The sequence below is a fragment of the Accipiter gentilis genome, chromosome 1 (genome assembly GCF_929443795.1).
Source record: "Accipiter gentilis chromosome 1, bAccGen1.1, whole genome shotgun sequence".
NCBI classification, from domain to species: Eukaryota; Metazoa; Chordata; class Aves; order Accipitriformes; family Accipitridae; genus Astur; species Astur gentilis.
This window is the reverse complement of record NC_064880.1, coordinates 22,642,235-22,665,636: the sequence shown is the minus strand read 5'-3', so window position 1 is coordinate 22,665,636 and position 23,402 is coordinate 22,642,235. Positions and strand designations below refer to the sequence as shown.

General features: G+C 39.9%; 2 protein-coding genes across 3 annotated transcripts in view; both read left to right on the top strand.

Annotated features, from left to right (window-relative positions):
- Positions 1–23,402, top strand: part of LOC126053268 (splicing factor 3B subunit 1) — a 647,576-nt gene that overhangs the window by 400,193 nt on the left and 223,981 nt on the right. The gene's annotated exons all lie outside the window — the stretch shown is intronic.
- HECW2 (HECT, C2 and WW domain containing E3 ubiquitin protein ligase 2) overlaps positions 1–23,402 on the top strand; it is a 175,759-nt gene that overhangs the window by 95,051 nt on the left and 57,306 nt on the right. For both annotated transcript variants that reach the window (XM_049797445.1, XM_049796758.1), the window contains exons 4-8: positions 10,854–10,948; positions 14,880–14,955; positions 16,832–17,001; positions 19,577–19,719; positions 23,264–23,364. In XM_049797445.1, coding sequence (XP_049653402.1) covers positions 10,854–10,948; positions 14,880–14,955; positions 16,832–17,001; positions 19,577–19,719; positions 23,264–23,364 — 585 coding nt within the window. The remainder of the gene's footprint in view (positions 1–10,853; positions 10,949–14,879; positions 14,956–16,831; positions 17,002–19,576; positions 19,720–23,263; positions 23,365–23,402) is intronic.

Here is a 23,402-nt window from a genome sequence, read left to right as displayed (position 1 = left end):
AAGCTTAAGTTTTATGAGGACTAGCTGATAAAAGCTGCCAGTCGTTTCTAACTGCGGCTTCTAAGTCAGTTTTCTGCAATATGGGGAAGGACAGGTCATGTCGGAGGTGCCATGGAAGGAGATTCAGTATAGTACAGTCACTGTCACACAACAGGTTAACTGGTGCTTATGCACTTCCATATGCAAAGTCCCCAGAAGCTAAAAGCTGTACTTGTTCTAGTGGGTAAAGCAGGCCAGGGCTGTTTTCTGCTGCTGGGAGCAAGTGGCACAGCGTGACTTGCACCCATGCAGCCAACCCTTCCCCCTGTGTCGAGGATGCGTGCTCACCATTCAGTGGTATGGATGGTCACGTGCTGGCACTTGAGTCCCTGCAATAATCCTGCCTGGTTTATTAGTACAGGCATATGCCGAGAGCATCCTTTGAGACTGTATTGGACTTGTATTTATAAGTTACAGCTTTGGTCCCATGAGTATTAATTACAGTATCCACAAGAAACACCTTCACCTACTTTACCTGTAGTGTAATGTCTTTGTTGTTATTTATAACATTTGATGTCATAGACATTACTGTGAGTAGAACAGAAATATATTGATTTGCATATATTTTCTTTACTGATGCCGTGGCTTTACGTCTTGAGCAGTAATCCATAGTGCAGCTGTTGGGATTCATCCAGAGACTGCCAGTCTTGTCACAGCAATCATTTTCAAATCACCTTTGGGATATCATGGTTAAATTACTTCTGATGCCACACTGCAATACTCGGATGCAGTGACTGCACAGATGCTGTCTGTTTTGTGCTTAAAATCTCATGTTTGTGGCATGAGTAGACAATGAGATATATTCAGAAAACATAGTAATATATGTGTTTGCATTACACTGCTATCATGTTACAAATGAGGTTTTGTGTGGAGTTCTCTATATTCAGTCCCTGTTTCTATAAAATTACAACTTATGCAAAAATAGTGTATTGAGACTGAAGCTGCCATACTCTGTAGCTAGCAGAGCAGACTCCCAGCTCCCTTTTTGTTAAAAAAGCTAATAGATACTGAAGGAAGAAAACCTCAGTTTAATAATTGAACTTGATGTGGTTTAGCTTTTAAGGGTTGCTGTAGCAAAGAGTTAATGTTACTAGAGATATGAGCACGTTTTAGTATTTTTTCGCAGTTTTGACCAAAATGGTCAATGTTAATGAATGTTCTGTCAACATAGTTCATTATTTTGTATACAGTCTTTATGATTTTTGACCGTTGACATTAAATTCTATAAAGGTCATGCTTTTCTCACATGGAATTGTACTGGAATTGTAGTGCCCTGCAACCAGCACCCTTTCAGTGGTTTGTCTGGGGACTCATGGTTGTTGTCCCTATCCTATTTATAAACACATTCACAGAGTTAGAAATACTTCTATTATTCTTCTGCTATTTATATCTGTTGTCTTTTAACAGCTATTTTTGAGTATCACAGATAACTGAAATAGGATCAGACCTTCTTTTTTTTACATTTGTGGCAAGCCTTGTTGACTTCCTTAAGCACATGTGATGGGTTGACCCTGGCTAGATGCCAGGTGCCCACCAAAGCCGCTCTATCACTCCCCCTCCTCAGCTGGACGGGGGAGAGAAAAAAATATAACGAAAGGCTCGTGGGTCAAGATAAGGGCAGTTTAATAAAATGATAGCAAAGGTTGCGCGCGAAAGCAAAGAAAAAACAAATGATGTTACTCTCTACTTCCCATCAGCAGGCGATGTCTGGCCACTTCCTGGGAAGCAGGGCTCCAGTACGTGTAGTGCTTGCTCCGGAAGACAAAAATGCCCCCCTCTCCGTCTCCCTTTACTTAGCTTTTATATCTGAGCTGACGTCATATGGTATGGAATATCTGTTTGGTTAGTTTAGGTCAGCTGTCCTGGTTATGTCCCCTCCCAAGATCTTGCCCTGCCCCAGCCTGCCATTGAGGGGAGGGCAAAAATGTTGGAGAGACAGCCTTGATGCTGTGCCAGCACTGCTCAGCAGTAGCCAAAACACTGGTGTGTTATCAACACCTTTCTAGCTACAGAGCTGCAGAGCACAGTGCTATGAGGGCTGCTATAGGGAGTACTAACTCCATCTCAGCCAGACCCAATACAATCTCCACCCCTTATTCCATACCATTTGCGTCCTGCTCAGGTCCCACATAATTTAATACAGATATCTTCTAACCATACTATTGTATTTGATTCTCATTACTGAAATCCTTTCTTACCCACACTTACAACTGAAACTACATACTTAAACAACTTTTATACCCAACGTACAGATTTATACATTCTTATTAATTACTATCCCTTGTCCTTTAAGAGATAGATATTCCAGGGGCTTCTTCCACTCCTTCAGATGTTCACACACAGGTTATGACTTGGGCCCCATCCATCAAGATGAGTGGTCAGGATAGGAGAAGCAGTACGTTCAATCGTTGGGCACCAACGTCGGCTTGGTTTGGGTCACCGATGCACTTGTCTGGTTCCTTGCGAAGTTCACTCCTCTGCCGTTCAGGTCATTCCTGCTACATTACTTCCTGCAACATACAACTCACATCACAGATTATTTTTCCCCCAAGGTTAAATGTCCTTGAGGCACACACTGGGTCTCCCCATCCTTCCGCATTACCCACCAAGTACACCCAGGTCCCTGAGCAAAGACAATCCCACGAATGGGTTTGCCTTTTCCCATGGGAGGTGCAATCCACACTGCCTTCCCCAGCCACTTCCCCATGTGCACCACGGGGACCTTATCTCCTCCCACAGTATGTAGGGGTTTTGTTTGGGCAGGACCAGGACGGTTAGCAGATCCTCTAGAGTTAACTAGCCAAGTGGCTTCTGCTAAATTTGCATCCCAATGCTTCCATGTCCCATTGCCTAGTGCTCTCAACATACTCTTCAACAGTCCATTATATCTCTCAATTTTTCCAGATGCCTGCGTGTGATAGGGTATGTGGTACACCCACTCAATGCCATGTTTCTTTGCCCAGGAGCTTATAAGGTTATTTTGGAAATGAGTCCCACTGTCTGATTCAATTCTTTCTGGGGTACCGTGTTGCCATAAAATTTGCCTTTCAAGGCCTAAGATGGTGTTTCGGGCAGTGGCATGGTTTACAGGATATGTTTCTAGCCAACCAGTAGTTGCTTCCACCATGGTGAGTACGTAGCGCTTGCCTTGGCGTGTTCGTGGCAGTGGTCCAATGTAGTCAATTTGCCAGGCCTCACCATATTGAAAGCCCAACCACCGCCCTCTGTTCCAGGGAGACTTTACTCTGGTGGCTCTTTTGATTGCAGCACATGTTTCACATTCATGAGTGACCTGTGTGATGGCCTCCATGGTCAGGTCCACCCCTTGATCACGAGCCCACCTATATGTTGCATCTCTCCCTAGATGTCCCGATGTCTCATGGGCCCATCGAGCCACAAATAGCTCACCCTTACGCTCCCAGTCCAGGTCCACCTGAGCTATATCTATTTTGGCAGCCTTGTCTACCTGTTCATTATTTTGATGTTCTTCAGTGGCACGGCTTTTGGGCACGTGAGCATCTACATGACGTACCTTTAGAGTCATGTGTTCTACACTGGCAGCAATGTCCTGCCACAATGCTGCTGCCCAGATGGGTTTACCCTTGCGTTGCCAATTGGTCTTCTTCCACTGCTGTAGCCACCCCCATAGGGCATTAGCCACCATCCAGGAGTTGGTATAGAGGTAGAGTACCGGCCACTTTTCTCGTTCAGCAATGTCTAGAGCTAGTTGGATGGCTTTCAACTTCTGCAAACTGACTTGACTCGCCTTCTCCTTCAGTGGCCTCAATGACTTGTCGTGTGGGACTCCACCCCTCGCCTCTGTGCATCACATTTTTAAGAACTATCATTAAAATCCACATTCATCACACGAAGTCTTCACTCACATCAACAAAAATAATTCCCCACACCAAAATCAAAATAATATCATCACAAAACTGACAAAAGTGGACAATTTACACACACAATCCACCCCTCATCCCTTCACCACAATTACAACAGTAAAGATTCCCCACTTATCAAGCAGCTCTTAACTCTCTAGCTGCGTTCAGTCCATGTTTTGCCCGTTACCTCTCTCAGTCACTATCCTTATCTCAAATTCCTCACATTCCCCGGCATCTCCACCAAAAAGACTGTGATGGGTTGACCCTGGCTGAACACCAGGTGCCCACCAAAGCCGTTCTATCACTCCCCCATCCTCAGCTGGATAGGGGAGAGAAAATATAACAAAAGGCTCGCGGGTCGAGATAAGGACAGGAGAGATCATTCACTATTACTGTCACGGGCAAAACAGACTCAGTTTGCAAAATTAACTCAATTTATTACAAATCAACCAGAGCAAGGTAATGAGAAATAAAATGAAATCTCAGAACACCTTCCCACAACCCCTCCTTTCTTACCGGGCACAACTACACTCCCGGATTTCACCACCAAGCCCCCCCAGAGGCACAGGGGGACAGGGATGGGGTTTATGGTCATCACACGTTATTTTCTGCCGCTTCACCTCCTCAGGACGAGGGCTGATCACACTCTTCCCCTGCTCCAGCGTGGGGTCCCACCCACGGGAGACAGTCCTCCACGAACTCCTCCAACGTGGGCCATTCCCACGGGCTGCAGTTCTTCACGAACTGCTCCAGCATGGGTCCATTCCACGGTGTGCAGTCCTTCAGGAGCACACTGCTCCAGCGCGGGTCCCCCATGGGGTCACAAGTCCTGCCAGAAAACCTGCTCCGTGGGCTCCTCTCTCCACAGATCCGCAGGTCCTGCCAGGAGCCTGCTCCAGCGTGGGGTTCCCATGGGGTCACAGCCTCCTTCGGGAACCCACCTGCTCCGGCGTGGGGTCCTCCACGGGCTACAGGTGGATATCTGCTCCACCGTGGACCTCCCTGGACTGCAGGGGGACAGCCTGCCTCACCAGGGTCTTCACCACGGGCTGCAGGGGAATCTTCGCTCCGGCGCCTGGAGCATCTCCTCCCCCTCCTTCTTCACTGACCTTGGTGTCCGCAGGCTTGTTTCTCTTACATGTTCTCACTCCTCACTCCGGCGGCAGTTTTTCCCCGTCCCAACTTTTTTTCCTTCTTAAAAATGTTATCACAGAGGCGTTACCACTATCACTGATTGGCTCGGCCTTGGCCAGCGGCGGGTCCATCTTAGAGTCAGCTAGTATGGGCTTGCTCTCTCTCGAACACAGGGGAAGCTTCCAGCAGCTTCTTACAGAAGCCACCCCTGTAACCCCCCCCCCCCCCCCCCCCCCGCTACCAAAACCTTGCCAGACAAAACCAATACAGCACATAATACCCCCAGCATTTTGTTTTAAAGGTTAGATTATAATTAAATGTTTTGCCAAACTGGAATATAATAGGCAATGCTCGTGACTGTAAATAAGAATGTTTCAGAGTCACAGCAAAGTGAGCGGGGCTGGTAAGGATAGGTAGGCACTGTTATCTCAACAACCACTTGTCCAAGCAGTTTCCTTTGAAGCAGGTTAGATGGAGAGACCACTGGGACATAAACATTTTCTGTTATTGATCCTAGTTTATCTAAAAAGCTTTATGTAAGTCTGCTTAAGTTACTTTATAGGTGGGGTGTTTTTTTTATTTTGGGGGGGGGAGTTATCATTCCTTCTGTAAAATAAATTCTGTGATATACCTGCTGAGAGAGACTGCAAGTACCTGGAGGAAGCCACTTTAGCACTTGTGTCCTGCTGCTGTGTTTGCTATGCTGTGCTGTTCCCAGTAGGAAGTAATTGAAAAGCTACATGGTTAAAGTCCTGCAGAGAATAGAATGCTAAATGTCCAAACAAAATGGTTGTGTTCACTGAACTCTCATGCTAAGGAAAACAAATTCAACTGGCAGGATGTGCAGAACACTTCTAAATTCCTGCAGTTGTCTATGAGGTATTTGGGTTCAGCTGGGAAAAATTAGGGTTTAACCCAGTGCCTTTTCCCTGGATTGCATCTCCTTTTATAGCTTTGTAAAGCCTGAATGCAAGTGACTTAATTTGTTCTAGTGACAAAGTTTTCTTAAGTAAGTTTCGCAGAACATGCTTTCGTATTTTTCAAATGAGTTTGTGTTGTCACCTTTTTCCTCATTGAATGTTGGAAGGCGTATGCTTATATCTGCAGAGAGCCATGGGTTCAGCCCAAGTAACCACCAGCATCTAGCTGTGGTGTCCAGGAAGTATTAGCTGCTGTGCAGTTTCCATACAGTTAACCAGGAGCACTGTTTATCTCCACGGACTGTTATAACTCAACCAGGATTTGACTTGTCTTTTGGAGGTGTTTCTGCCCATCCCTTCTCAATGGAGTGTGGGATGATTCCACCTCTAATACAGGCATTTCATTTGACTAGGGTATACCTGGAGCAATGTGTTCTTACAGCGAACCCATTTCTTTTCCTGAATTATCAGTCTCCTGGAAAGATTGCATTCTTCTAGAATTATGTTCAAGTGTTTATGTATTGTATCTTTCTATCCTAAAGCAATTTTTTGATGGGCAAAGTTAAAGTACTAAAGGCAGTAAAAAGGTAGTTAAAGTGGGGGACTTTAGGAAATTAGTGATGTTTTAAAAGCAAGTTAATATTTGGTGTAAGCTGATCTCTTTATTGTTTAAAGAGGCAAGAGTGTATGGTCCATAGAGGGAAGTACAATACTATAATTTCATGCAGGAGTTCTTTTGAAATTCAAATGTCAATGTTTGAGTCCCAGAAACCTTTGTTAATTCCAACATTTTTATGTAATGGACCTGAGCTATAAAACTATGGTTATAAAAAGATAACAGCTATTGGCTTTTAAAGAAGGGGGATTATGGTTTTATGGAGTGTTGAGATTAATTAACATATATATCACTTTTTATATGGCTGTGTGATAACTTATAAAGAATCTTAGATACCCCAATTTCATTTGTCTTATTTTTAAATGAAGAAAGAATTTCTTGCGGTCTGTGTGATGTCTGGAGGAATGTCAATGACAATGGGGTGTGTGTGGTACCAAGAACACAGAGCTAGGTACAGTAATTTTTTTCCCCCATGAATGAAAGTACTTTTTGTTCTGAAATCTCATATTTTTCTTTAATGAGACAGCAAATAATCATGTGTCTTTCCCGTGCTGGATTTACTGCTATTAACTTTTTCATTACAGATCACATACAAAGCTGGCTAATTAACTTGTTGAGGGAAGAAATAGTAGGAAAGAAAAAGAGAAGTGCAAGTTTTCCCCTAAACGAAACACATGAAAGCAAGGTGGCAGGAGAAATTAAAGAAACTGGGAAAACTCTGTAGGTAACACATGCTATTGTGCAGTTTATAGTATGGAACAGTTCAGAGGAAGCCTGTGTATGAATAGATTATTGAGCTCAACTCTCTAAATATTGAAGTCCTTTTTGCAGATAATCGAACTGACTGTTTTTGGAGAGGTCTGTGTATTTATGGGGCCTTAGTTATAGGTAGTAGTCTTGAGATGTGTTCTATCAGGAACAGCCACAGATGATATCTATTTTCAATTTACCTGGAGCTCAGGAATCCATCAGTCATCAAGAAAAAACTATTCTAGTCATTTTTTTTGATAATACAGTACAAGAAATGTCAAAAAACTAGATCCTCAGCTGTTTTGAACTGACAGGGTTCCTCTAAGATTTCTTCTACTCTTAACTGCAGCTTCTAGCATTATTAGCCACGAAAAAAATTACTTAGCTGTCTCTGGTCCTATGAAGGGATTGTTTTCTTGCTATGTACAGGATCCAGTCTTGCAAACTGCTATTCACTTTGGCAACATCTGCATGCATGTGATGGGTAGGCCATTTTTCAATTTTGTGCTGAATTTTAAGCACAGCTTCTCTTGTGTTAATCCTGTTGAGACAATTCTAAGAGCAGGTCTGCCGTTCCTGTGTGTAGTGCTGTATCAAGCGCAAAATAAATCAATGCTGCTTCTGTTGGGAACTGGGAGAAAAAGTCCCCATGTCATGTTTTTAAGTGCTCTGCTTTTTCTAATTATTTCTAACAAGTAGTCCTGAAGATTATTTTTTTTAATTTTTATTTTATATGAAAAGGATCATCAGGTCTATTTCTTGAATCAAATGTTGTTTTCTTCTATCACCAGCTACATACAGGTATTTAAAAGTACTGTATGCTTGTAGAAGTCATTGAGAGAAAGAAATCTGAGGATGCAAAGCTCATAGGATTGCATTTCAGCCTTTAGGGGAATGTACATGTCAGTGTAGTGAGAATATATAACAAACTTCTGTCTACCATCACGTTACGGACTGTCAGTGGATAGAAGCAGCAGCTGATAACCTTTGCATTGCTAGGTTCTTTTCAGAAGTGATGAATTGAAAGAAGGTAGGCAGTGACAACAGACTGAATAAACAGCAGCTCCAGAAACTCTCTAAAAAATAAAGTTTGGGTTGCAGTAAAGCTGAGCAATGTAGCTGGAAAGTAGAGTCTTGGTAGAATAGTTAGTTGTCTTACCATGCTCTCATGTAGTCATAGTACGTTCACAGTGTGATAAAGAGATGCTCAGGACTTGAGTCCTGGTTGCTTAATATGTGCATTTTGCAGTGTGGAGAGTCCTGCACTTGGTATACATCCTGCCAACTTCCGCAAGTGCTGAAACTCCAATTTTGTGTGAGCTAGAAATTCTTGTGTGTCCATTGGATATAAGCATTGTTGGTAGGTCAACAGAATTGCTTAGTTTAGGAAAAACCTGCAGGTCCTGACCCTTAATTTTTGGGTCTGATAAGCCTTTGTAGGTGATTAGAAATCCTGTCTGCGTTTTGAATTTTGCTGTAAAGCTTATGGTAAATAGAGCGTGTTTTGACTGTGTGTGTGAGCTCAGCTGTGAGGAGGAGGAAGCAGGATCAGCAACTCCTCCACGTCATAAGTCCCTGGAGGCACTGTCAGCCAGACGTTTCCCTTTGAAGGGTAGTTCTGAGGTGCCTCCTCTTTGTTCTGGGAGGAAGGTAGTAAATAAGTGTTGACCTATAACTGCAGCAAATTTAAAAATAAATAAATAATCCTTTCTGGCTGAGCAGGCTTGCGGGATGGATTTCTGATCCTTCTGAATAGGGATAAGTGGGTATTTTATCTTGCAGTGATGAAATACCTCAGCCCTCAAGGAATCATGCCATATGTGTCTCAAAACCTTATACAAAGCATTGTACTTTTGTACTTTAGGACTACCGACACACTGTTAAACCAAGTCAAAGGAATTGAACTGCCAAGACTTTCATCCACATCCTCTGGTCTGTCTAAACTGGCTGCGGTAATTTCTGCCTTCTTGTGGCCATTTTTGTACCCAGAGGTAACCCTCATCAACCTCACACAGAAGAGTTATCCCAACAGAGAAGGAAGACAGAGATATTGTTCCTAATAGGGGAAAATCCCACAGGATCAAGGGTAGCCATAATTATAGCTGTTCTGCTGGGTTGGAAGAATGCAGAGGAACAACAGTGGCGGTCAGGCCTTGTTAAACATAATACTCCTTTGTTTGCAGTAAATGCAGTTTAGCAAACAAAACTTTATTCAGTGGGACTAGAAACATGGTGCAACCTTTACTTTTCCCATGTTCCCATATAAAGCGCTTCAAGCTTCAGTCAGATATGCGTCATGCAACTTCTTCCAAGTCTGACAGGAATCATCCTAGTAGCAAATGTCTCGGTACGCCTTTTTCATAGCTGATTATATTGAAATAGTAGCAGAAATACAAGCTGCAGAATTAGGTAAGTTACTTTTTTTGTCTGTTAAGTAACAGAAGGACCCAACACACAAAGAGGAGATAACCAGCTGCTCTCTATGCTTAATTTCCTGTTGAAGTATTTCTGAAGACAGATCACTGAATGATGGATCCTACTTGTATAGAATGAGCTTTCAGGAGTACACTGAACAGCGTATTGTAGCTTTCCACCATGTTCAGCCATACTAACATCTCCACTCCTACCAGAATGTCAGAATACCTGTAGGGCTAATGCCCAAACTTCAAGAGTTTGAATTTTATGGTATTTTATCTCATCCTCAAGTTGTGTCTGTGTTTTATTTTACCAGCATCAGGGGTATTTTTTGTTTGGCATACTCAGTGATAGTAAAAACTTTGAAAGGTCACACAGAAGGGGAAATCTTATTAGTTGGGATCTACAGGAGTCAATACAAGATGTAGTACTTTTAAACATTTTCATCAGTGGTTTGAAATCCACCTACGTATATAAGACTGTAGAGAGAGGTCTTTGTTTTCATATGATTAAAGACTTGAAGGATACAACACGTGTAATTTTTTATTATTTGCAACTTACAAATCTGCTGGAAAATAATAATTCACATTAACCCTATTATGTTGAAATGGACTTGTCTTTAGACATCAATACTGATCTCATTTCCTTCCCTCTGGATCCTTACAAAATTTACAACAGTGGCTTTGTGTGAACAGTGGCTTGTGAATACTTAGACCTTTCTTACCCAATAGTGACCATGAACATCTCACTGCAAGAACTGGAAAAAATGAGCTGTTGTTTTTTACTGACTGAGTAGAAATCTAGTTAGAATTAAAAAAAAAAAAAAAAAGGCAGCATTTACCAGCTCTTTAGCTAAAACCTCTGCTCAGGCTTTCTTTGAGACAGGTTTCCATTTTTGTACAGGTTGAGAGAAAAATACATTTCAGTTACAGTTACTGTGTGCTTTTACAGTGAAGACATACCAGTTAACTGCTCAAACTCTGACTCCGTGAACAGAAGTGAACTATGACTCCCTGTATGCATGTGTTCCTTTCATTGTCTTTCTTTTGCCTAGGGTCAGTCATGAAGGGTTTAATGCGATTTTTGTTTTGTTTTCAGCCGAAATAAAGATCTGTTTTAAATACTACCATGGTGTTAGTGGAGCCCTCCGAGCTACTACTCCATGTATCACTGTGAAAAACCCTGCTGTGATGGTAAGCTTAGCCTATTTGTTCAATGTATTTATATAAGATCATAATATTAACTGTGAGACAAACCTACCAATGTAAGTATCCTAGTTTTACCATTGAGTGCGATTCATATTGTCTTGACAAAAATCACCAAAATTGGGAAATGCTTTTCATGGCTTTGTGTTGTTCTTGATAAAATAACAGTAAAAATTCACTGAGCTTAACTTAAATTTTTTATGCTAAGAATTTGATTTTGCTTGCTTTCAATTTTGAGGCTTACAATTTGCTGTAATTTAACAGCATAATAGAAATTTTTCACACTGCTTATATAACTGAAACAGAATCCTTATCAAAAGCCTCCATTTCTTCTTATTTGTTCATATTAAAAATGAAATTATTGCTGAGATAGCAATTGTTAGCATAAAAATGAAACTGGACAAAACTCTGCTCTTGCAAAAATTACTGAATTTTTTGAGTGTTCATATACCGTTGAAATTTAGTAATTCTGTGACTATTGAGGATTATTGTTACCTTACTATGCTTTTGTTATGAGACTTGTTCTTTTGAAACACTGAAAGTTTTAGAGGTTTTTTTAGTTGTTTAAATAACTAGTGGAAGAAGAGCCTTCCAAACTTGTATCCAGGTGCTTTTGATCAAAGTAATTTGTCTAACAGCCTAGCTCTTCAGTTGACATGAAGTTTCACAGTGCATTTGATTCATTGATTCATTCATTTGATCCTCACATCCGTCAGGATGGTGTCCTGACAACTGCAATGTTGAAGATACACAAGTTACTCAGACTGAATAGATTTATTCTGATCCTGCACTTTTTCAGCATTGTATATTATATACAAATGCATTGTATGGCTACAGGATACTATATGTGCTGTGCTAGACTTTATATCTCATTATACCAAATGTTTTTTCTTTCTCTTAGAATTACAGGCCTAAGTGATAGTGTCATTTAATTGAATAATATTGTTTCGCAGCAGGCATATGGACTCTTGATATTTTACAGAAGAAAATGCATTGCAGTTGATGAGCTTGACAGCCACGGTCTTTAATATCAATTTATAAATTCAAGACAGTAAGGTAGCCTGATTTTGAACAAAGGAAAAAATGTTTCTTAAAATAACGCTTAAAATGGGCTATGTGCTGCACTGTATCGTTACTGAGAATAGGAATGATTTTACTGGTGGAGAAACCATGTGAACTTGTGTGTTTTCTTGGCCTTGTCACACTGTCCACCGATATTTTTGAGGTTCATTGTGCAAAAGGACATCTGAACTTCTGTCTTTGAATATGCATTTATTTACTTGGTAGCTACCTGAAGACCTGTCTTTCAGAGTCATTGGTCAATCTTGAGGGATTAACCAGCTGTCACTATTTAAATTCCCTTCCTTTGAAAGGTAATGCAGGGTCCTGGGTTACACACCTGCTAGAAGGTGTAATTTTATATAAACATTTTTGTTTGCTCTAACAGTACAAACTTCAGTAGTAGTGAGCTGTTAGTTTCCTTGATGAGAATGTCATATGACAGCTAAGATGAGACCTCCTAAAAATACCATATTGGGTTAGGTATGCATAACTATACCTATTGTTAAATGTTAATACCTCACACCATTTTCATGGTTTTGGTGTTGAGCTTAAGCACTGTGCAGAAGAGAATACTTTGTTGTCTTGGCACTGGTCATGTCTGTTGTTACAGAAATGCTTGTTCGTGGAAATTGTAAGAGAATCATGGCATGCCCGCTCCCGTTTTATAAGCTGCAATAAATTACTTGCTTACTTGGATCATTCTGTGTTTTCGCTTTATGTGGTTTGGTGGGAGACGTATTCCTGGTTTTCCACATACTGATGGCATACCACACCAGGCATTTCAGTCCATCGTTTTTAGATAAGCGACTAACATTCTGTTGTGTTCATTTGAACTAGTAGAAATACGAAGCCTGATCTAGCATTCAGAAACACTGTGTTACACCAAATGAGATTAGATTTTTGCACTACAAAGGCTAAGCATGTATGCTGGGATGAAATTTTGTACTTGGCACAGAAAAATTGAAATTGCTGTTCAGGTCATAATGGAACAGGAAAAGGCTATGTAGCGAAACCATGGAACTGGTAGGGAACACTGTTACAATTCATTTTATTAGAGCTGAATTGTGCGCAAATCCTATTTTCTATGAAATGAAGTAGTGATTAGCAGTGTAAACAACAGAGTCAGTGGTGTAGCAGAAAAACAGGTATACAATGAGGAAGGCCTTTTTGTTGATGAATAACGTTTTTAACAAGAAAATGATGCATGTTAGAATAAGCCCAAAAGTATAAACTGGAATACATGGCGTTCCTCCGGCCTTGCCTGGGCAGTGTCACCATCCCAGGGGGATGCGCCCCTTGCTGCTTCCAGGGAATCTCTGTCTGTAGATGAGGGGACACTGATTCAGCTGGAATTGACCCATTGCTTTTGATGCCCTCATAATTTTACTACCAGCTGTCACTGCTTACGTGTCCACATAAAGTTACTGGCTTATTGGTGTCATGCTGGGTGGGAAAGGGACAGTTTTGAGCACTCTGGTGAGAAATGTCTTGCCCTGAGGATGGGGCTACATCGTGAAGCTGGCCGCCATGAGGGAGGGGAATGGGCTGACTGGTGAGCGGCGGTGCTTGCTGGCACGGCCTGTTCCCTCACAAGACCGCTGAGGCCCATGGAGATGTCAGGTATCAATGTCATTGCTATTTCTTCATCACTCTCCTTGACTGCTTGTCACATATGAAGTATTCCTGTTTTGCAATGGGAGAAATTCTGTGTGTTTGCTAATTCCGATGAAATTTCCGGTGTGCTTGCTGATCGTTCTAGGAAACATTTGAAAGCTAATGATATTAAATAGCTTGAAGCAATATAAAAAGGAATGATTTCATTTCTGGTCAATCAAAGCAGGTTCCTCATGGCTACCACAGCTCCAGAATCGTTTATCAATCCAGTAACTTCAAACGCCTGTTCAGCTGCTCAAAACTGGTTTACATACTTCATCCACACACATAGGTGTGCGAGTTTTTATTCAGGTTATTTTTGTTGTTGCTCAATAGATGAGATGACTTTCTGTTCTATCACTAGTATTAATCCCCAGCGCTGTGTTTGGCTCAAGCTTATTCATCAGGCTGTGTCACCTCTTCTGCCAGGGAGTGAGTGCAGCACCTATCTGGAGAACCATTTGACTTCAAAGATAGCTCCACTGATGTCTGCATGGTAGATTATTCAGCTGGGTGCACACCCCTGTCCTGAAAGACAAATTCTTCTGCTAGTTGAAAGAGCTAGACGTTAATAAGACATTAACACAAGAGAAACTTTTTATTTTGAAGTAGTGCTTTACCTAATGAGGGATTTCAGTAGAAACCAAACCTGAAAAATCTATGAAGCATAAGCTTTTAGACCACATCCATATTTAGATATCTGGTGCACTTTTTCTGTTTAAAAGGAGCTTTTGTTCATAGATCTGAAGGCTTTTGTTAGTCTCTCTTTGATCTCTTTGCTTTTTTTTGTTGTGCGGTAAATTATCTATTTGTGGAAAGTGACAAAAGTTACACATGCAGTCACTGGCCAGCTCAGTGCTTTGGTATGTATAACCAGTCCACACTGTTGATTTTATTCTACAAAAGGGAAACCTGTAAGAAAATACAGTCTCCTTTTCTCTGACTAATAGTGTCTGCATGTGTATTAGCCTATACGTGTTCTGTTTGGAAGATTCCAAGTACTGGTGTATTAGCACTGTGTGGCATAAATAATAGATATTTTCCTAGAAACAAATGCTGTAGCTCTGCCTGTCTGTGGTAATAGACAGTAGTTGGCCAGATTCTTCCCCTGCATGCTACCTTACAGTTGCATTATCACCCTCAAGCATGTACAAAGCAGATGAAAACTTCTGTGATATATTTCATTTTTTTTTCTCCTCTTCAGATGGGAGTAGAAGGAGTGGATGAAGGTGCTTCTGGAGCCCAGCACTCTAGGAAGTTAGTCAGCTTTACCCTATCAGGTAAAGAACAACACTACTCTGTGTTTTACAAATTACTGTTAAAAAAAAATAATTGCTGTTTTAAATAACATCAAAGATGGAACACTTTTCTTCATTAGCCTCTGTAGGAGCACACTCTAGTGGCTTGAAAGATGTCATTTCTTTAGAACTTGTTTGCTGAAAACAAGGCAGAATCATGAATCTCCAGGAGTGAAAGAAATGGATGTGATGGATCCCAGCACGAAAAATTTGGAGAAATTTCCAGTTTGTACAGAGGACAGTTCCTGTCAGACTGAAGAGTGGAGAACTTAGCCACTAAATAAAATGCAAGCTGGTTCCATCACGTTGAAGCAGTAAAAAAGCAATGGCTGCAAATGGTGGTTTAGGAAGGAAAAAAAATCTTTACTTGTAAGAGAGCTAAGCTGTCACTACAGCAAAATAGCTGTAGGGGTACAGTCTACCAGCTTCACTTGTTTTGATTAGCATGTTATTCTATGGGAAGTCTTGTGTGAGACTAACGCATATTCAGCTTGAGCAAAGACAGAAAAAAATTGCTTCTGAATCTTGAAGAGCTGACAACGAAAACATTTAGAGATTGTAGGAGTAGAGCATAAAAAAACCCCCCTTTTTGAAACGGTCTTTCAGCAGGTATCTGGGATAGAGCTGATAGGTTGTATAGACTCACATAGGGTACTATAAAAATAATTCTTTTGTGAATTCTGAAAAATCTATTGTGTTTAATGGAAGTTTGTGACTCAGCCAGAGGAGTCCCCTAAATTAATTTTGAAAGGTGTATTGACTGATAGGTCTGTAACATATTTCCCAGAACATTTTTTTGGTTGCTCATTTGCACATGCAAAGTTGTTGCTTTTAAAGGCAAATACCCTTTATTTCATGGTATTTCTACTGTGTAGCTTAATTTTGAACATTGGGTAGGATTTTTTTTTTTTTTGCTGAATCCATAGGTGGGGCATTTCATTTTAACGCAGTGAATTTTGCCTGCATGTATAAACTGCTTATCTAAGTATGTATGTGCCAATTGCATTAGAGTCATGAAGTCTGCATGCAGCGTATTGGAGTACCTAATGGAGGAAGACACAAAAATCTCATGCTTCAGCAAACCTAAACAGAGAAATATTTTACAGTTAAGTTTAAAATCTAATGTTATATTAAAAAAATACCTCTTTTTGTTGTTTTTTAAGCTTGTGCTATCATTAAAGTCCTTAGGCATGAGAATATGCACCTGAGGAAATTATTATTTATTGTTGCAAGTTGCAAGGGCTGCAGTACTGAGGCTTCTCTAGGAAGAAAGAAGCATTTTCAGAAAACTTTGCCTCCTTTTATGTGAGATAGGTTATCATCTTCTAAGTTGGGAGAAAGTGTACATCATAGTCCAGACCAGCCCTGGTAATGAGTATTTGAAATTACATTTATCAAAGTCTCAACTTTGGGAAAGAGTGAGTTCACTATATTACATCCCATACAGTTTTTTATATTAGTCCCTTCCCCTTACCCAGAAACAGAGCAAGTACTGTGTGATGGTTTTTTTGTGTTTTTTGTTTTTTCTTTTTAAGAGTGGAAATACTTTACATACTGAGAAAAACCATTTGTAGGTGAGCTAGAAGTTCATGCTTTTTGTTTTATGAATGGCTGGAGGCTAAAATGTAAATGAGGATGTTGATACCTTTCTTTCCTATAGTGTCTTGGGAAAACACTTGACTTCCTGCTTTATGTTCTGTACACTGTATCCAGTTAACATATGAGTAATTTTAAGTTGCTTTATTTAGTAGTTTATGGTGAGCTGATTTCCTGCGTAATATTTTAGGAATGCACTACTTTGTGAACTAGCTTTAATTTACTCAATTCCTTTTTCCTTCCTTCTTGTTTTGCTTTATAGATATTAGAGCAGTTGGACTTAAAAAAGGCATGTTCTTCAACCCTGATCCTTATCTAAAGATGTCCATTCAGCCAGGCAAGAAAAGTACGTTTCCTACATTTGCCCATCATGGCCAGGAAAGAAGGTCGACTATCATCAGTAACACAACTAATCCTGTTTGGCACAGAGAGGTAATGTATCCATTTTCAGAACTGTCTGCCAGCTGATGTCGTGTACCAGGCTCGTATTTTCTCTTCATGCATTAGTCCTTACTCTCTGAAGGCTGTGAGCTTATTTTATAGCTAGTTATTTAAACTGACACGGAAATTGTAGTAATTTTAGGAACCCTGTTGTTGGATAGAAACAGCTATCATCTACGTATTTAAGCTGTGTATTGAAGATGCACTGCTGTGAGGTTTTTGTTCCCTTCTCTGCTAACAAGAGTTGAACTCACTCAACAGCCCTGAAGATTTCTTGAAATTGCAAAAATAAATTAATTAAAATGGATTATATGTTGTGAGAAGACTCTTTAAGAAAAGATACAATAAGTGAGCATTTATGCTCAGTGATTGCAACTGTTCATTTGGAAATGATACTCTTATTGTGCATAGCAGGTGGCAAGCTTTCAGTTTTGTCAGGCAGAGGGGGATGCTCTTTGGTGCAGCCTCTGTGTGCACTGCTGTAAGAAGGAAAGCCCAGGGAGGCATTACAGCCCTACTCAGCAAAAGGGAAAAAAAGGCAGTTTGGCAGAAGCCAGTTTTCTAGATGTGTTTATATTGGGTAAGCTGTGCAGGTCTCAGAGAAGGAACTCGGTCCCACAACTGTCTTTGAGCACAGAAGAGCCAGGCTGTGTTTTTGAAAATAAATGTTTATGTGGGAAACAAGGTGCAAATGTTGACATAAGTCCATAACGCTTTCAGGACCAGCGAGCCGCGTACTTGATCTGCGCCTGTTTTCTAATGAGCAGATGCCTGTACTGTGCTTGATGATTGTTAATGTGTTCTTTAGGAAAACTGGAAAATTGAGTGGGCCTTGGAAAATGTTCCTACAAATCATAATCAAACCAAACAAGCAGTAAAACAGAACAGAGAAGGGCCAGCATTAGCACTGCTTAGGGGTGCTTGGTTGTGGGAAAGACTGTAGATGTGGAAGTCTTAAAATCTTAAAAAAAATCAGAGTTCTAATCTCTAAATTGATTCTTCATCTTTCTGTCTGTCCATCCATCTGTCTAGTAGATAGAAAGAAAATCTACTCTTTTTTTCCCCCTTTTTCCTCCTCCAGTTCTCCCTGGTTTCGAAGCTTACTAGAAAAGTGATGTTCACTGGTGCACACATTGTATCAGCTTGCCTTAGCTGCTGTTATCTTCCCTGTAGCAATGCTCTGACGACAGCAGCTTATGATCCCATTACATATGCTGTCCTAGTGGTGCAGAATGGATCCTGTTTTACATCTACTCCTTTCTGCAAAATAATTTGCAATTTTATAGCAGAGAGTGACAAATCTTTAAGTTCTGTTTATCGCAGGAACCCAGCTCCAACAGTTGCCTAGCATGAGGAAGTGTTTTTAATCCTGACCCAGTTTAATTGCTGGTTTTGAATATATTTAGCTGATGTTTACAGCTGAACTGAAGAGTTGTTCCTTCTCTTGTTTCTTGTTCAATACTCCTTTAGCTATCTAGCCAGATGTGTATTGGGCATTGTACTGTGATTTGCCCAGAGGTCTTAAAGATGGCAGATAGTAAAGGTATGATGACTAGATGACCTCGGCTTTTCTGAGTAGGTTATACCATACCTTTTTGTTTGTTTGTTTGAAATATCTGACAATCTAGAGGAAAAATAACAATTTTCAGTTCCTAAGCTTGCTTTCTTAAGGGAATTTGTTATCACACTGTGTGTACGTGTGTGTGTCTGCCAGCATGCCTACTCATATATTTGCCCTGTACAATTTTTGAATCTTTTGGACATCATCAGGCAGACTTGACAGAACAGCACAGATCTCAAAGATGAAGTATTCATAAACTGCATGAAAATTGATGCTAGTCTGAAGAGAGTAACTGTGATGGTGTTCCCTCATAGGGAAAGGTGGAAGAATGATCTTACCAGACATCAAGAAACCTTTTATAAATTAGTATCATGTCATTTAAAGGCCCCAAGTACAGGAAAAGGTTCTGTTGGAACTTGCTGAGAAGATTTGTGAACTTTGGGGCAAAAATCTATAGAAAATTCTCCTTCTTTAGTTACAGTGCTCCTGAAAATACTGCGTACACATTGCCCTTTTGACTTCCTGTCATGCCTAAAAAAAAAAAAAATGCAAAGCATGGTGTTGGAAGGGAAGCTCACTAAGCACAGCCTAGAGTGAGACACTTTCCTCCTTCCTCCTGTGTTGACCTGGCTACTCTTCTGTAACCTCGTAGAGTACAGCAAGGATACCTTATCTTCTTGCTTTCTGCTAACCAAATTGAAGCAAGCACTAGGATACATTGCTTTCTCCTTTCTGATGTAGACCATGAAAGTGCTTTTATCTAGTGCAGTTTCTTACTGAGCAATTATTTTCAAGGAACAGTAAAAGGGTAAGGGTTTCCGGAGAGGCTATTTACATACACAAAAATACAGTGCTTTATAAATTATGTTGATGTTATTTTGCAATATGGAAAATGCTGTCATCAATCATTGCTTTCAGAGTTCACTGCATGCTAGTAGTAATTATGTACATACTTTCTGAATAAAGGTATATTGATATGGTGTCAAATATGTTCTTTCCTTCCAGAAATATTCTTTTGTTGCACTTCTAACAGATGTCCTGGAAATTGAAGTTAAAGACAAATTTGCCAAGAGTCGTCCGATCATCAAGCGCTTTCTTGGGAAGTTAACCATACCAGTTCAGAGACTATTGGAGAGACATGCAATTGGGTAAATTAATACATTCTTAATGCTTACTTCCATTGATCAGGGAGACTCAGCATCTAGGATGCTGGCGTAGAGCAGCCTTTCTGGCTTACTGTCACAGAACAGCAAATTTCTACTGCATCTGTAGTAAGCAATTTAGTAGGCATTTTAATAGCCTTATTGCCTGACTGGCAGATGTCAGTGTTTCTAACCCTGTTATGAATGCATGTACCCATGTTTGTGTATATGTGTGTCTATAATTTGTTTTCAGCTTAATTTCTTTACGTGAAAAGTGTTACCCTCACAAAAAAATGTTCACCCTCTGGCTAGGTAGTCAAGAAGCAGGGCATTATCACAATACTACATGATTGTGTGCAAATTTTTTAGAAGAAGCAGATTTTATTGTCTCACTTCTTTTACAGTTCAAGTATTTTTATTGTCAGTTTAATAATCAGAGATTTAATACCTGTTCAGCTAATTGGCCAGAACTGCAAGGCTGTGACTCCTTATTTTTCAGAGTGCTGGTGCTACTATGAAATTAAAATTGCCTTTTGCTATGAATAGTGCACTGAAGGTACTGAAAATTGACATGTTGTACTAATTTTAAAAACTTCTATTCATTTTTTGATAGCTAACTGTTCTGGTATAAAGATGCAAGTCACTTAGAAACTTTTAAGACGTTTTATACTTCGTGATGGTTACTGGAAGGGACCATAGCATAGTCAAGTGGATGATCCAACGAGGCCTTCATATAAACATATGCACTGAGAAGAGCCTGAGACTTGGTAATTAAGCACTGTGATACATTGCAGGTGTGATGCAAATGGCTGGAGGTCTGCAAGAGATGCAGCAGTATGTGCAAAAATACAATTTTACATTTAAGACAGAGCAGTTTGTAGAGTATATTATTTTGTTAACATCTTTTTACATATATATGCTATATTTGACAAATTAGAAAAAATAATTCCTTGAAAGACAATGGGAGGAACTGAATTATTTACATGTGTTTTGTATAAGACCTAACTCAAAGTCTGCTAAAGTTAATGTGCGTACATTAACTTTAGAAGGCCACCAGATGAGGCCCATGAGGAATGATGGTGAAATAAAATGTGCATATTCCTCCCTGAATTTTAAGGGCATGGCAGTATGGATCACGCTTTTGCACAAACAGCAGGATATAAACGACTGGCCTCCTTTTTCACAGATATTCCCATCAAAGTAACAAGTTGCATAAATGGAGAAAATCAAATTCAATTTGAAAACAGTTTTCAGCTTTAAGTTTCCAAAGTGGTGGTTACACTGGTAAGTAAGGTAAGAATAAAATTGTAAGAGCAGCTTAAAATTTTGATGATGTCTTCTGATAGAAAATTTCTTTAAAAAAAAAAAAAAAGAAAAAAAAAGCCTGCCCATTTGTTTTGTAGTGGTATCCAAGAGCAGTTCAGTGTATGTAAATCCAACTTTTCTAAGAAATGCTTCATCTTTGAGTTTCAACAAATTGTGATAAGTTGAGCAAGCAGCTTTTTCTAACAAATTTGCACACCGGTATATACTCAAAAATAGCACCATGATACAGACTGGTTTCAAAACCTGGTTCAGGGTCTTCATTTCCATGCTAAACCCCAAAATGTTTTTCTGCTCTGGGATTCCTAGTGCAGTGAGGTCTGGAAGTTACCCGTTTGCTGTGTTCATCAGTTCTTGTCTATGTTTTTTCAAACCAGTATTCTGGAAGATGTTTCCTGTTTTCTTCTCCATATTTCAGTTTTGTGTATTTGATATATCAAATGTTTTTAGGAAAGGAAGGGCTATATAACAAATATGTAGCAAGAATATAGGTAAGTATTCAGTTTGGTTTTGCCATACTGCTGTTAGAACTGACGTTAAATCAGTTTTGCCTCTTCATCTGTAATTTCTTTGTCCATTTACAGTTTTTGCATGCCAATCAGTTGTCAGGGTTTCTTTTTCCAAGACATGGTAAAGACAGACAACATTTCACCAGATGTTTTGCAAAGTAAAGGAGTGGTTAATATAGACATGAAGTAGAAATGTACCAAACATACAATCAACTGCAAATTCTCTTCTATTTTGTTTTTGATCAAGCAAGTAAAACATCTTCACTTTCTTCTTCGTTTTCATGATGTCAAGGACAATCAAAATCCTCTACTGGGTTAAGATGTGAACTTGAAAATTACATGTACAAAGTCCAAGGACTTACAGTACACCATATGCTTAACTTGCCCTTCCCTGTATTAATGATCAGTATTAATGAATGAAAAGGTGAAGTTTAGAACCAGCCATTTTAGACAGACTGAACTAAAATTCTGCCCCACTTTTAGCTGTCATCATAGGTCACAAGTTTGTTTAAGAAAGTGGCCAGTGGCTTTAAACTTCATGGAAAACGTGATAAATGAGCATGAGTATCATCTAGTATTGATTCAACTGAATACAGAGCAGACATTATTCACATTGTGGCTTTCTCTAATCTCGAGTGGCCTAGAGTAATATAAACTTCATGTAAAAATTGTGGAAACCTTAAATGGCAAACTTCTGAGGATACCCCCCAAGTCTAGCTGAAGAATTGTAGTTGGAGTAGAGAGCGATGAATCTGTGATGGATCCTGGAGACACTACTATTGTAATTTGATGTACTGCAGCCTATAGAGCAATGTGGGGAGGCTGCTTTGCCTTACGTTGTCCTCTTGGGACTTTTTTGCTGGAAGTTAATGTTTGGATGCAAACTGCTGCAGCTTATTTCAGTAATGACCTTGCATTTGTTTTAGTCTGTCACTCATATTGCAGTAGGAGTGCTCCCAGTAAAGGAGAGGCGTTTATACCAATATAAATTATTTCCATAAATAACAATAATTTCCTATGGAGGTCTTCAGTAGCTCCCTCCTCACCCTTTAGCTGTCCCAGCTGCACTGAGGGGAGCTGGGGCTGTGAGTTCTGGCTCTGCCTAATAAGAATGTATGGCGTAGGATCTGATCCTAAGTCTCAAGCTGATACAAGTGCTTGATCAAGTCTCAGTCCCTCTGAATTCAGTAACTCTTAAGAAGATATTTGAAGTTAAATCCAAGCATTAATAGCTTTTCTAAACAGGAATGCAGAAATACTTTATTGAATGAGAACTAATATGTGAAGAATCTGGGAATTTTGTATATAACAAAAAACACAAGGGGGCAGAAGGTTTTAAAAAATGAAAGGTTTTGTTAATTAGAAAACATACTTGGGTTGGGGGAAGGAGGAGGTTAGGGGAAGGGAATCATTTGCAGTTTGATTTCTTTAGGACTTGAGATTTATAACTGTATAAGAAATGCTGGGGCACAATATGAATTTGGAAATGATCAAAAGTAGTTTGTTAGGCTGTTTCATCTGTTAACTAAAGGTATTTTACACCATTGTTGGTGTTTGTACTTTGCCGTACGAGCCAGAGTATGTGGCCGATTTTAAGATTGTAACGGAAATTACTTTCTATCACGCTGATTGTTATCTGATAAGAGCCTCTGATACAAAATACTGAAAAATAAAAACAGTTAAAAATTTAAAAAAACCCAATATCTTTGTTTTTGCAGAGACCAGGTTCTCAGTTATAATCTTGGCAGAAGGCTCCCAGCTGATCATGTAAGCGGATATCTCCAGTTCAAAGTGGAAATCACATCTTCTGTTCACGAAGGTGAGAATTTGTCGATGATCTGGATCTCCAGATAGTTG